This window comes from Caloenas nicobarica, chromosome 4 (genome assembly GCF_036013445.1).
Source record: "Caloenas nicobarica isolate bCalNic1 chromosome 4, bCalNic1.hap1, whole genome shotgun sequence".
Lineage (NCBI taxonomy): Eukaryota > Metazoa > Chordata > Aves > Columbiformes > Columbidae > Caloenas > Caloenas nicobarica.
The window spans coordinates 59,551,661-59,566,369 of NC_088248.1; the positions used below are offsets into that span (position 1 = coordinate 59,551,661).

The following is a 14,709-nucleotide window of genomic DNA, read 5'->3' on the forward strand; positions in this document are numbered from 1 at the left end:
TGAGACAGCAGTTGTTCACTGTACTGTGAGATGAGAACAAAACATCTTCATTAGCACCAGTAGGCAGCAAATACCAAGTAGGAATCTTTCCCTATGGAGTAAACACAATTTAATTGATTTCCTGCTATTTTGGCTGTTATTAAACATTTAAAAATATCTCCTGATAGAATGAAGAAATACAACATATATATACTAAGTTTGATTTAAACCAGTGGACAAATCTCTGCATAGCTCCTGTGAACATCGTATAAACACCAGTGTTACTAAACAAGGATGACACACACAGAACTGAAATCTGTAGGAAAGATGAGGGGCTGCTCCTGCTCTTGGCTTGCTGTTAGAGCCATTTGGCCTTGCTCTGAGAATATTTAGGACTGGTAAGAGGCCTTATTCATGACCAAGTGAAGAACTGACACACAGAGGGGCAACTGCAATGAACAGATGACATACGCAACGGAGAACTGGCCGGCCAGCTTGGAAGGCTGCGATGACTCCTGCAAACTCCTGTGGGCCCTTTCAACACCTGAGATCTTCAGGATCCCATAGCTAAACTGACGGTAGATGTGGAGTAACCTGCGCTGCTTCCTTGCTCTGAAACTGGCTCAAAACTTAATCCACATCCCTGTGGTGGCATCTGGTAGCGCTGCTGTGACTGGTTTGCTATTGTTGTAAAGGAATAAAAGGATAGTAATGGCATCCAAGACACTCTGTCTGTGGAGTTGCTTTTTCTGGTGGCTCCTCAAAAGATGGTCCTGACACAGTTCACATGCAAGTAGGAAAAATAACACTGTCATTATGGCACCGGAACTAATCTGTTGTATCAGAGAGGGTGCAGCTGCTGCTTCTGCTGAAAACCTAACCTCGCATCCCTTCTAGTTTCCCAGGGTGCTACAACTAATGTAATGCACCTCTGATCATCTGATGGAGAAGGACAGAGGTCATCAAAGGATGAGGAGGCTGCCAGGTCTTGAAGACGAAGACATTTTATTTGCAGTCCAGATGTGGTCAGCATTCAACTGAGGTACAAGAAAATCAGTAGTGACTAAAGCAAATTTTCAGCTATAAGGCAGAGTCTCACAGGAGATTTTTAACAAGAAGAAAGTTCTGCTAATATTGAAGTCCTCACTTCACTGGGATTGCAGATCTAGGAACAGGATCCAGAAAAGATATCTCAGTGTGCTTGCGTTTATTAAATAGGAAACCTGTTTAAATAGTGTCAACTGACTGAAGCAAAACAATACAGTCCAGGAGACACTGTCAGGCATAGCTGTGTATTCCCTGGTATTTTTCAAGCCCTTTTTTCCTTTTGTATTTATTTCCTTCCTTATTTCAAGCAGTGAAAAGTAAAAGCTGGTGGAAATTCAAAGAACATTTATTGAAAGGCATGGTTTTCCACAAGACATCAAATGTTTATTAACATCTGGTGTGGCTCCTCTGCTGCACTAATTTGTCAAATATTTATTAAAACTGGGATAGACTTTGCTTGACATACACTGAAGTCAAGACTGACAACCCTCTAATTATAGAGGCTGCGTAAAGAGGGAGAGAGCTGCAGGTGTACAGCTTTGTCCTATATTGCTTTTGTGAGATATGTAAGAGATTAAAGAGATTGGTAGAAGAGCGAATATTTAGAAAGATGGTGACTGAAGACAAAGCTGAATCTGATGCACTTGCAGCTGGAAACATGGTTCTGCAGAGCCCAAACATAGGGCTGGGGGAGGAATGGAAGATGAATGGGAAACAGTTTGGCCTTGTAGAGTCAGGGAAAAGAAATTATAAAAAGGAGCAAAAGACAAGGGGATCTGATCTGTGTAGGGAGAACTTCATTGCAAACACTTTTTGGTTTTGGATTGTCAAGAGCCTCTTGAGAGCAAGAGAAAAGGCATCTGTGCCTTGTATGTGAAGGAGGCACATGGAGGGCAGATAAAGTCTTACCTGGGCAGCAAGATGGGAGGAAAATCAAACTTCATTTGGGGTATGAAAGCACTTGTTTTAGGCGAGGTCGAAAGTGGAGATTTGAAAAGAACCAATTCTGGAATGAATATCTTTTCTACGGGCCTTGCATAGGGTTTTGCTGCTGAAGGGACTCTGACAGCAGGACAGAGCAGGCGAGCAGAGCTGGGCGCTCTGCAGTGCGCGCCACGCGCAGAGGCCAGAGGGAGCACCCAGGGTCACGGGGAAGCCACGGCGTACACCGTGCCGCGAGCCAGCAGAGCGGGCTGCACCGCACCTGTACCAGTCAGGCATCTCTCACCTGAGCAGTTTAGACTGCACTGCCACAAGGTTGGTACGTTCCGATCTAGCTGACAGGTTAAGAGAATATAATGCCACGTTCCCCTGTCCACAAAGCCTGATAGCCCAGAACACTGCACATTCACGGCACCTATTGCGAGCTGCACCTGCACATTGTGTCCGCCAGCCAGAGACCTCATCTCTGCTGCCACTGCCGTGGAGGAGGCAGCCTACAGGGACCCTGTATTCCATCAGAGCTAGAAGCGACCATAAAACGCAGTGGCAGTCACGAAAGTAGAAAAGCGAGTACCTAAATAAGCAAGGCATTATTTTAAAAAGAAACCAGAAAACCCTCACACCAAGCCCTTCCTCCCCACCCCAAATTGTGGTGCATTTAACAGTGACTGGTAACTGAAACAGTCCACTCTTCACCAGCATCCCGCGAATGAACTTAAAAAGAGTGGTGCTCTGCTAGGAGAACACAGGTGTGGCCTCTCCTGCCCCAACTCCAGCTCACTTTCGCTAAAGCTGTTTTTCACCACAGAGCTTGTGTGTCCTCATTCCGATGTCTGACAGCAGCAGTCTGTTATGCATCTCGCTGCTACCAGTCGGCTTCACTAGATAATAATTTCCAAATCCATGTGTCTGCTTAGACTACAGTGCCTTGTACATCAAGAGCAACATGTTTCTAAATTAATGTAAACTTAGCAAAATGCAATTTTATAACTGATTCATGTTGCATCTGTGCTTCCTCCAAATTTAGTTTGAACAATGTTTTCTAATCTACTACTACATAAAACAAACTGAAGAACTTTGATATTATTTCATGTGCCTGTGGGCTCAAATGTAGCCATCTGTGCAACTTCAGGCTCTGCTTCTGAGCCAAGAACGGTTAATTACCTACATTTGTCCTTGGTCTCTGGAGGAACATATTTGTGCAACTGCTTTTGAGTACTTTCATGTGTCGGTGAGACTCTCTCCATCTGTGTGACCAGTTATCACAGAGAGCCGTCAGGACAGCCTTTGAAGAATGGACGCTTGGAAACACCTGCTTTTTAGTTACACGATCAAGTAACTTTACATACACTTTTTTTTAATTTAACTGCAAAATTTCATATCTGGCTTGAGTTACCTTTACTTTGTTTCATAGCTTTAATAGCTTTTTCTCTTTCACTTCTTATGACTGATCTCTAAATCTGCCAATTTCCCTTTTCCATGTGGAGTATGTCAGATCTAAAAGTCTCACACACAGGTCACCACACCACTTGTTGTTTTGTATCAACAACATCAAAGCAATTTTGATTGCTCCTCCTGCTGCATTTTGGTTGGCTTCAAACGCTGAGCTTAACTTTATTAATATTTCAGGATTTCCACGTCCTTTCTGACAAGTTACCTTTTGAAAATGTTGGACCGTCTTGCACATTTTGGTTTCTTGCATTTGGGCTCTTCAGCTCCTTCCATGGCATGAAGAGAGATGTGACGACTCATCTACATCTTAAGGAGTGTCTTACCCACAGCACTGAAAATAAGAGGAAGACAGATGCATTTTCTAGATTTCACTCTTCTCAATACATTTTAAGGACTGAAGCACATATACACGCATTGTTAAGGGAGGTGGAGGTTTGGACAGCAAGGCAAGAGTGGATTAAAGTTTTTGGCACCTGGTGAAGTAGGAGCAGCATTTTCAGGCCACTGAATGAGTACATAGATTGTGTCTGTACTGAAGTAAGAGGAAATTAATTTTAAATGTAGGTATTTAAATGTTGTTTTGGCCTGGGTGAGTGGATGAAGTAGTTTACATCTGCAACAGAAATCTACCGAAAGGGATAAATGTTGCAAGAAATGGTCTAAAAAAAGGTGCAGAATACCTGAGGTGCTGCTGATGACTTGAAAACCTTATATACTTCATTGGCCAGCTCTGCTTCAAACCCCATCTGGGGTCAGTCCCATCTAATCGTCTTTGCTCCCAAACAGCAGCTGCTGCAAACAATTTTGGGCTTACATTTGCAGGTTCTGTTGTCATCAACGAGAGTTTGTCTGGGTAAGTCAGTCAGAATAAAGCACAACTTCCCTTTTCTCTGGGTATCTGAGAGAAGATTGTTAATTTATTTTCAAGTGTTTGTTCCCACTGGTCTTAAATACATCAGCCCAGAATCCTACTCAGGTGTGTCCAGCGGGACTTTTCATTCTGACCCCAAGCACCCATTTAGGGAGGGTGGCGTGGGGCTGGGGAGGCCACTGCAGCCCAGAGCCACCATGGGGCCAGCTGAAGTGCAGGCTTTTTTATTTTTCCCAGGTTATTTAAAGCAGATAGAACAGCTTTAGTGTTGTCGTAAGGTGCTGGGGGGGTTGTATCATTTACGGTAAAACAATTCTGCTTCCACCTTCCTAAGGAATTGAAATTTTAGCTGTCGCTGAGACTCCTCCTCCCACTTCAGAAGAAGGATTTAAACGTCAGTTTGCTTCATTCCAGGCAAAATGAACCCTCTAAATGGTTACCTGGAAGGCAGACTTTCAGCCTCTCTGGTCTGAGGTTTTATCAATGCCTATGAACTATTCACAATTGGAAAAACAGGGAAAACAGATTATAAATCCCTAAAGAAACTGTACTTCAGTGGGAAGCAAGAGAGCTACTCATGTCTCAACTTTGCATTAAAAGCAAGCATCTTGACCACACCTTTTTTTAAACTTTTTTTTTTTTTTTTTTTAATTTAAAGCTTGCTCTATGTGCCCCTGTAAAATTCATCAAATTGGTTAAGATTAGGTAAATTCAAGATTATTTCAATTTGCTTGGCACACATGCCTGAGTTTTCCTGGTAGATATCTTGTATTTGATTTGATATTTTATACCTGACCTCTTGACTGCTTACCAATGACAGTTAATGAATTGCTAGAGAACAATACATTGTAACTCAGTTCTGCTACAGTCCACCTGCTTATCCAAGTGTTATTAGAATTCATCTGTTATTTGATTTTCCCGATTTTACATTGTTAGGTTTTAGAATAAAATGATTCGTAAGTTCTGGCCACGAAGGTAACACTTTAACTGGTACTGGAGAGGGGTTTTCGTGAGGGATCATTCTTCCTTCCATATCAACATCACTGTTGGGCGGTGGAAAAAAACCCAAAAAACCCAACAAAACACTAAACCAGCATATCCTTTTGGCTTATATGACAAGTAACACACAGAATTCAATGACTGCATCCATTACATGACCAGTAACTCCCATCAGCCCTGAAATTTCCCACAGTCTGACTCAAAAACTAGCGTTCACCTTTGCTGTTCTCTCTCTCCTTCCATCTCATGTAATAATTTGCCCGTACTTACATCTAACTTAAGGTCTAAACTCATTTTTTCCACCCCCACCTGGGACGTGGACAAATGTCCTCCGTGTCAGGGTGTTACTGCACAGGGACTGTGATTTGCCTGCATCAGAATAACAAAACCAGTTCAATTTGCGTTGAACGCACCATAGGAATTTGCAGAGAACACTTCACAAGCTGACCAGCATTCAAACACCATTTTTAAAAGAAAGGAACATTTTCACAGGCACATAAATACTGAATTAATTGCAAGACAAGATAAACATCAATATTGTTAGTGTTCGCTCTAATATGACCAGCTGCAAAGAATTTACTTGCTTGGAAGTCTATTCTGGAATTTGTTAATAACTCATCAGTAACCTGCACAGCACTGCCACAAGACAGTGGAAAAAAATAAACCAAACTCCTACTTCATCAAGAATTTTGTGTTAGTTGCCCCCTTTGTCAATACAAGATCTAAGACTTTTTATTTTTTTAATGGTTTCGTATGGCATTCTGCTCTGTACTACTGCAGATGGCCAGACTGTGCCACCTTGGCAACTACACTTAATCTCAATGCTGGAAGTGACTGTTACACAAATCAGGCTGCAACGCCTGTAAAATGTGAGCAGGACAAAGGGACAACGGGACTGCTCACTTTCTCTCCTCGAAGAAGAAAGTAGATGCTGCGCTGGGAACTGCATTGACATCAAGAGGCGAACCCACAGTTTCCTTGTCCACGCATTGAGGTGCTTGTTTTCTCAGTTGTGCAGAGAATTCCACAGAATCACGTTAATCAGTGTGAGAAATGTACAGCTCTTGCTTGCAAAGGCAAAGCACAGAAACACCTTTCACTAAAACCAAGATACGAGTACATTAAAAAAATCAGATGCGTCATTTCCTGACCTAATGATTTCTTTGATGGTAAAATCTAATAATATTGCTGAATCTCTCACATTTTTTTGGGAATTCCTGATCATGTTTCTTAAGGCAGTAAATTCAATCACCACGAACCCTCTATCTGCCCTTTCCCAATTTCCACAAAGTAAAATTGTTGGCAGTAAGAGAACTGAAATGGAATTTGAAGCACACCTAACTGAGAACAAACAGAAAAAAGTACAAGAATAGGAAGAAGGTATAATTCAAAATATTCTAGTAATAGATTACTGGCGACGAAAGGGAACAATGGAAGCTAACGAGATACAAACCAACCAGTTGTGTTTTTAGGGATTTTTTTGCGTGTGCATATGGTGCTGCATGAGACGTGTTTTTTACAGGTAAAGAAATATTTAGAGTTCATACTGGACTACACCCTGCAACTATATGCACATACAGAAGTATCACGCAAAGTTGTCTTTGACAGAGATGAAAAAAAAAAGTCTGCCATCACATTTGGCATGTGTAATGAAAACACACACAGGGATCTCAGGATCACATTCCATTTCACAGCACGGATACCTTGGCTGGATTAGCTCTAAACAGATTACATACAATTCTGTAAGAATTGTCAAAATCAAGAAGTAACACTAGAACAAAGTATCTCACTCAAAACAAAACAAAAGTCACTGGGCTCAAACCAGAATTAAACTCATTTGGAGATTTTAAGAACTAATTATATGTTTGTGACCAGCTGTCTATTAGACAATTTTAAGACAGAAAACATAGTATTTATAGAACTGAGCTTCTATCTTTTCTACAATTGTTGTTCTTTAAGCAGAACTATGAAGTTCGTAAAACTATTCTGATGACATGGGCTGTAAGGCTGCAGTTTCCATGAGGAAATCCTTCCTACTGCAAAGGACTGCCAGCTGATAGCAATATGTTATAAATGTCTTAATGCATTGGTATAGCAATGAACAAATTAATGCAGTTGTTATTATTTATTTGTATGTCAAAGGCCTCAAAGTCAAGTCGCTCAGGAGAAGCTGATGTAGGAAGCAAGAAATGGAGGTAGGACACAGAAGTAGCGTGAGTGGCACAAGGTCCCACTATGCCAGTGAAACACATTTGTGGGGATTAGCAGAGGTGGAAATGGACAAATTTCCCAGTTAACAAACCAGTAAATAGAACAAAGGTATTTTAGTCAAAAGCAGAGAAGATTTAAGGTTTTAATGAAGGCAGATGAGGGGGTAATGTGACAGCAAATATAAAACAAATAATAAGCGACGACCTTCTAAATTCAGGTAAAGATTCACAGGCACCTGTACATGGTTCCAAATTAGGTGTGTCTTCTTCAGACAAAGACCTGCAGGTCTGTAGAAACTCCCAGTCAATGTACCTACACGCAGCTTAAAAAACAACCGACATTTCTTTCTCTCCCGCCCCACTGCACAACAGTAGAAACGGCAGAGACACAACAGCACACTCTCGAAGTTGTAGTTCACCCTACTTAACATTGACTTCTCTCTCCTAAATTATGCAGCAAAATTTACACATTCTGAGAAAAACTGCAAACTAATTAAGAATCTGGAGAAGCAGACATAAGAAGAGAACTGAGACTAGAATACAAAGGCAATAGCGCATGGAAAAGACAACAGCAAACTTTTAAACATCCTTTTCCATACTTGAAGGAGATGGAGAACCTGAAAGGTGTCAAATTCAGACAGTAGTTCTCTTGCATGTCTGCTTCTGCACAGAATCAGGAGTTCCTCAGCTTATTTCTCTTTAGCATACGTAATTAATGTTCATATTCAATACAAAAGTACTTTTAAACAAATAATATGGGCTGTAACTCTTCATGCTTTTAGCCTCACGCTAAGCACGTGCTACTGAGTATCAGAAATAAATATCCTTTATGGACACCCTAATTGAGCACATACAGGTTCTTCCTACCTTTCTCAGAAGCACGCAACTCTGATCCAAATAGGTCACAGTGAAAGGTGAACTACCTCCCAGTTTTGTAATTCAGAATGTTCTGAAATGGCATATATTGCATTTAACCCTCCAAATGAATCTTGTCCTCTAGCCAAATAATTTAATATCATTCTCCTTTTAATCCTCTACTCTGGATTTTAACAGGATTTATCATTGAGACTATCTATGTAGCTAATCGCCAAGGTCTGGATGAAGAGGTTTTTTGTTTTTTGCTTTTTTTACATCTGTATTCCTTCATCTAAGACCAGCACCATCCCACACAGTTTCTTCCAACCATACCAACATTGAAGTTCAGTAACTGTCCTCTTTGCCAAAACCTCAGATCTGATTTCTATTCTGTTCCAGAAGAATCAATGTTATCATTCCAGAAAGAGACTGCAAGAGGCTTTACAATAATTTTGAAATGTAATCTGCCCATACTGTCCCTGTTTCAAACAGCAGAAGCTCTACCAGTGTTCAGTTTCTGGCTATTGTATGTGTCTTAATAACAGTGGCATTGACCTTTGCAAAAGTTTCAATAAAAATCTGTAATGCTTCCTTATAGTCGAATGATCTAATTTTTTCCAATTAAATCTCTCTCTTCCCACAACTTCTTAACAACCACTTATGGCCCCTTCCCAGCCTTATGGATAAACTAGTAGTTCTTACACTAGTTTAAAACAAAACTAGTAGGTTTCTGCCATTCCAAATTCTCCTGCTGTTGTGTCCACTTCCCATCTCTTCCAAGTGACTGTGTCACTTGTGCTTGCAAACTGAAAGATCACATAATTTCTAGCTGTTCCTCATGGCCCTACTAGAGTATTTTGTCAAAGCAAGAAATAGGCTGGCTTGCTAAATTTCTAGTTCTAATTATTATCCAAGTGAAAGAAATACTAGACAGCCTGCAACTAAGTAAAGCATGAGAACAAGTCAGGTATACTAGTTACAATAATGAAGTTGCTAAACAATTAAACACAGTTCATTTTTTCTTATTTAATAAATAATATAAAAAAGTGAACCTTTTTTTTTGTTTGTTTTACATTATTGGAAAAAACAGTTTCTTATCTAACTCCAGCAATAATACAAGCAGTAATGAAACAGATTTAGATTTTGGGGTGGACATTCCTCATCCCATTTAAGTGGAGTCCAGTGTGCAAAGCCTCACAATTACTGATGACTTTTCCACTCCTGGGGCTGGTCGTCTTCTGTGCTGTTCTGGATCCATAGATGACCTCACTGTTCACTCACCAAAAAGAAAAAAAAAAAAAAAAAGGAAAACAAGCAAACAAAACCAACAATAACCAACCAACATATTCCTTGGTTAACATTGAAAAAAATCCACAAAAACATGGCAAGTTTCAACACCTGATCAAATCATAACTACTTTTATATCATCATACAGATGTTCAATTATGTTTGTCACATCAACAGTAACATGGCATTTTATCTTTAGCCTTGTAGAAAAAAAATGAAACCAAATAGTATATGCACGTACACACAGAGAGTACACTTGACAAAAACACTTTAATGCGGTTTACATTTCACTTTTATTTAATCCTCAAAACTGCCCATATTGCAGGGTTTCTCTTGATGAAATATGGAACTGAGCAATTAATTCTACAAAATTATGGTAAGAACTTGCTCATTTTTCTATCTTATTGCTAAGAAACTTTACAGGTGCACAGTTTGTAAAAATAACCCTTTTAAGACTGAATGCATATACATGCTACAGGATTTAAAAAAAAAAATGACATTAGCATAGCACCTCCAGATGGGGCAAATGCAGTGCTGAACACAGACAGAATGCTTACAAAGTCAGAACTGCTCATTTATTTTACAGCTTCTAAAAGGGAAGAAATTTTTCAGTCCTAAAAGGGTTAAGTAGAAACCCTAATATACTTATTTTTCTAACAAAGCTGCCACTCAATCCCACAGTACAGTGCTTGAAAAGAAAGTCAAAAGTCTGGCACAGGGAAGTATACACATTTGTTCAGTACTCATAAACACAGCTGCTTTTGAAAGAAAGTAAATAATACGGTTAATAATTGAAGAGTGTCTTAGTTTCAAGATGGACAATTCTATGGAGTAATTTAACCTACTAGTGGGTAGTTTACTTCCAATAGATAATTTGTCTCACTGGCAATAATATTTTGTATATGGGGAATTCACTGATTTATGTCTTGAGTTCACGTCTTTTCAGGTAACCATTCCGATCTCTTAAGTCTGTGCAATAAAAAACATTACAGAATACCATTACTAACACAGTTGTGGGATGCCCTCAGGGCAAATAATTAGGAAAAACATCAGCAGCAGATTATTAAAGACTAAGCTAGTGTTGAATTCTGAACTGCAGTTCCAAACAAAAGAAAACAAGAAAAGGCATAGCTAAATTTGAGCACTTAATTTGCTTTTTCTTCCTATAGTTGGAACTACAACAACATTCTGAACACAGACTCAATTTCTATGTATATAGAATTAACAGCAGACTTAACAGCTAGACTTGAACAGTTATAATAGTTTCATATTGAAACATTCTAAAAGTAGTTTTACCAAAATCTTGAGATATTGTTAATATTATGAAAATTGATTAACAGCTCACAAGGCCAATAAATGTAACAATATCACCCCACAGGAAAAAGTTCAGGAAGATAACATCTGAACAACTGGACATCTTAACAACAGCAAGGACCTGGAAGACCATTTCTGTACTACAGAATAACTACTGGCAACAATGGACTCACAAGCCCAAGGGAAAAAAGGGGTTTAAAATGGTCTTGTAAGCAGAAGGTACTAGTTTGTTTTTCACCCACGTGGCTGTAGTGTGTAGAACAGCAGAAATTAGGCTAAGTCATTAGGATTTTTACAAGTCAAGGAATATTATATCTATTGGGCAAAATTATTGCAAGAAACTGAATATAAAAAGTATTGCATTTATATGTAAAAATTTTAAAATAATGAGTATAAAAGCAGGTGTCAAGTTCTGAAAAGCTGTTTTAAATAGTCTTTAAAGGTTAAAAGGCTTGTCATGGTTTGCCTACTGTGTGTATATCATGGTTTGCTCTTTACCCTCTATATCTGATATATATATATATTGCTTATCGGAATTCTCAGTCTAATTAGTGATTAAAATCTGTGGCTCTTGAATTAAGCCATATTGTAAGATACTTATGTGTTTCTAACAAAACCACTGTGAAATGATTGCTGCCACAACACAATTACAATGAAATTTTATAGCACATACAAAGGTAAACAGATTTGCAAGTAAATGCCAGTAAACAGTTTAAAACAGAGATAAGGCCACAATGAATTCTGCCCTTGGTCACTGAACAGAGATGAGGTGAGGCAGTATTCACTAGTGCTAAGAACCAGCATTGCAACTATGTCACAAGAATAAGTTTTGTAATGCAGAAGAACAAATATGAAGGCCTGTGGTAGAATACAAGCACGTTTTAGAAGGATAGTGGCACTGATTTCACTATTAGCTAAATATGCTTTATAACCAATTTCTTCCTTTAACCACAATGTTTTCACACACACAACGGAGCACTAGAGCAAACAAGTGGAACGGAGCGTCAGAGGACACAAATATGGTGCAGAGACAATTCTCTAAAATGGTGGTGGGTGCTGAAACTGGAGTAAGTGGTCAGAAATAAAAACTCTATGAAAATGGTCAACAGATAAGCTTGTAAGAAACGCACTGGAGGAAGCCACAGGTTCACAAACAACAGTTGTGGCTCTTGCTTCAGGGTATAGAAAACGCTGAACACACCATAAAATTTGTATTTTGGCTTTTAAAGAAGATGATCACGCTATCAGAACTTGTCCTATGAGTCTATGCCTAGTTCTGTAACTACAAATGAACTACTGGGATATACTTTCAAATACGAATGAAGCAGGCAGGTCTGCAAGGGGGGACAAAACACGGCAAAGACAAAATGAAAAAATAAATGCAACAACCAAAGTCAAAGTGCAAATCAGCCTTGAATTTACGATGGAGAGAAGACTTGAATGTTGCACAAGCTGCTGGCAGGGAAAGAGAAACCCACAGGAAAAAAGGATGGGAGGAGTTGACATCTTCATAGTGCTTTTATGATTTTCTACTTGCCCATTTCTAAGTAACAAAATTTACTTCTAGTTATTATGGTATGATCACTTCACAATGAAAGCACGTTCTCAATACAAGTGTTACACCAAAGTCTGGCCTAATTTACCCAACAGTATGAAGAAAAACATGCTTGCTGTGATTCTCAAGTGATGAAGGGCATCACCTACCAATCCCATTTGTAGCACATACTTATCATGGTATTTTAGTTACATGCCAACAAGACAGAAGACATGCTGCCAAATGAAGTTATCGGGAACATTCCACTTTCAAAATAAAACATTTAACTTACACTTAATACAAATTATGTACAAGATTAGAAAAACCTGAACAGATCCTGAAACATTTTCAGATGCAGTATGACTGAGCAAGGAAGAGAGGGAGTAACCCAGTAACAACCCTTCAAAAACACCAACGTATGCCTGTGACATGAACAATCATTAAGACGACTGCTGAGATGCCACTTTAAAAAAAAAACTCATGTAATGTTAGAACCTCATGAATTATCACTATAAATACATATTTAAAAAAAGGAAAACAGAAATAACTATTAACAATGACTGAAAACAGAGCACTAAAGTTAACATACATTGCATGTATTGCAGGCAAGGCAGAGGCATTTTTTAAAGCTTTTGCACAGACTTCATATAATCTTAAAAAAAATATGCTGGCCTTTACAAGGTTCTACTTGCTGAAATAAAAACAATTTCAGTTCATAAAAAGTCACAAGACTTCAGTTTAAAAAAAGGAACAGTTCCAGCCACAGACCAAAAATATATATATTTTTTTAAAACTGGAAGAGTATGGTAATTAGATTATACAAGCATGGTCAGGCTTGGAACCTGAATATACTTCAGAGCAAAAGCTCAGAGGAAAAAAAATATAAACTATTTGGTAACAAAAGTGTACTATATGTTGTGATACAAAAAAGGTATGGTGAAAATGTACCTTTTATACTAAAGCTTATACAAGTTCCTTGGTCCATAAAAACTATGTTGTGTTCATGTTTTCTAGTTTGCTCAACATGTATCCCAGCCACATTTTTTGTTTCTTGCCCATTAAAAAAAAAACCAGCTGAAAAATAGATTTTCAATAAAGTTCTTATGTTTCGGATTTTTTTTTTATTGTGGCTTCTATATTTAAGATCAGCACTTGCAGGTAACAAGGTTCAAATAATATCACCTAAAATGGAAAGGTGTTTTCCCATGAAACCACAAAAAGTGTTCATTTCTCTTGAATGTAGCACTTAAAAGTCAGTTAAAGTCCATACAAACAACAGTAGTTAGGAAACTACAGTCGCTGTAGATGATGTGACATTGGTTGGGTTTGTGCTGACGTTTGTGTAACTTCCCTCGCTGTTTGCGTTTGTTTCGCTGGAAGCCATGAGGCTTGAGTTGGCTCTGAGGATTGCTCCAGCAGCGCTGCAGTGTGGTCGTGGCCCTGGTTCCGGTGTGTATGTAAAGGTAAGGCTGGTGGAGTAAATTATGCCATCGTTACGGACCAAAGTTACTGGCACCTGGACTGGCTGACGGACCCACCTCCAACCCTCTCGAAATGCAGAAATGTCTGGAACAACACACAGCATGCTCTCTGCGCATCTGAAAAAGAGAGAGTCAATTGAGCATCATAAACTTAAGCTTAAATAGAACAGAACAAAATAGTTCATTTTTGAAGGGACCTACAAAAATCACTTAGTTCAACAGCCTGACCAGAAGTCAAAGCATATTATTAAAGAAAGGCATTGTCCAAATGCCTCGTAAACACTGACAGGCTTGGGGCATTGACCATCTCTCTGGGAAGCCTGTTCCAGACTTTTGACCACTCTCCTAGTAAAGAAATGCTTCCTAATGTCCAGGTTGAACCTCCCCTGGTGCAGCTTTGAACCATTCCCACACATCCTGGTACACGATACCAAAAAGAAGAACTCAGCACCTCCCTCTCCACATCCCCTCCTCAAGAAGCTGTAGAGGGCAATGAGGTCACCCTTCAGCCTCCTTTTCTCCAAACCAGACAAACCCAAAGTCCTCAGCTGCTCCTCACAGGACATGCCTTCCAGCCCTCACCAGCTTTGTTGGCCCTCCTCTGGGTGCATTCAAGTGCCTTCACATCCTTCTTAAATTGTGGGGCCCAGAACTGCACACAGTACTAGAGGTGAGGTTGCACCAATGCTGAACGAAGTGGGATAATCACCTCCTTTGCCCAGGGGGATGCAGGTTGCC

At 39.4% G+C, this 14,709-nt stretch overlaps 1 protein-coding gene across 5 annotated transcripts in view; it reads right to left on the reverse strand.

The window, feature by feature from the left end:
- Positions 1–9,422: 9,422 nt before the first annotated feature.
- The window catches only part of RBPJ (recombination signal binding protein for immunoglobulin kappa J region), a 153,438-nt gene continuing 148,151 nt past the window's right edge, over positions 9,423–14,709 (reverse strand). For all 5 annotated transcript variants that reach the window (XM_065634151.1, XM_065634150.1, XM_065634154.1 and 2 more), the window contains exon 11: positions 9,423–14,088. In XM_065634151.1, coding sequence (XP_065490223.1) covers positions 13,773–14,088 — 316 coding nt within the window. In that variant the 3' untranslated portion in view covers positions 9,423–13,772. The remainder of the gene's footprint in view (positions 14,089–14,709) is intronic.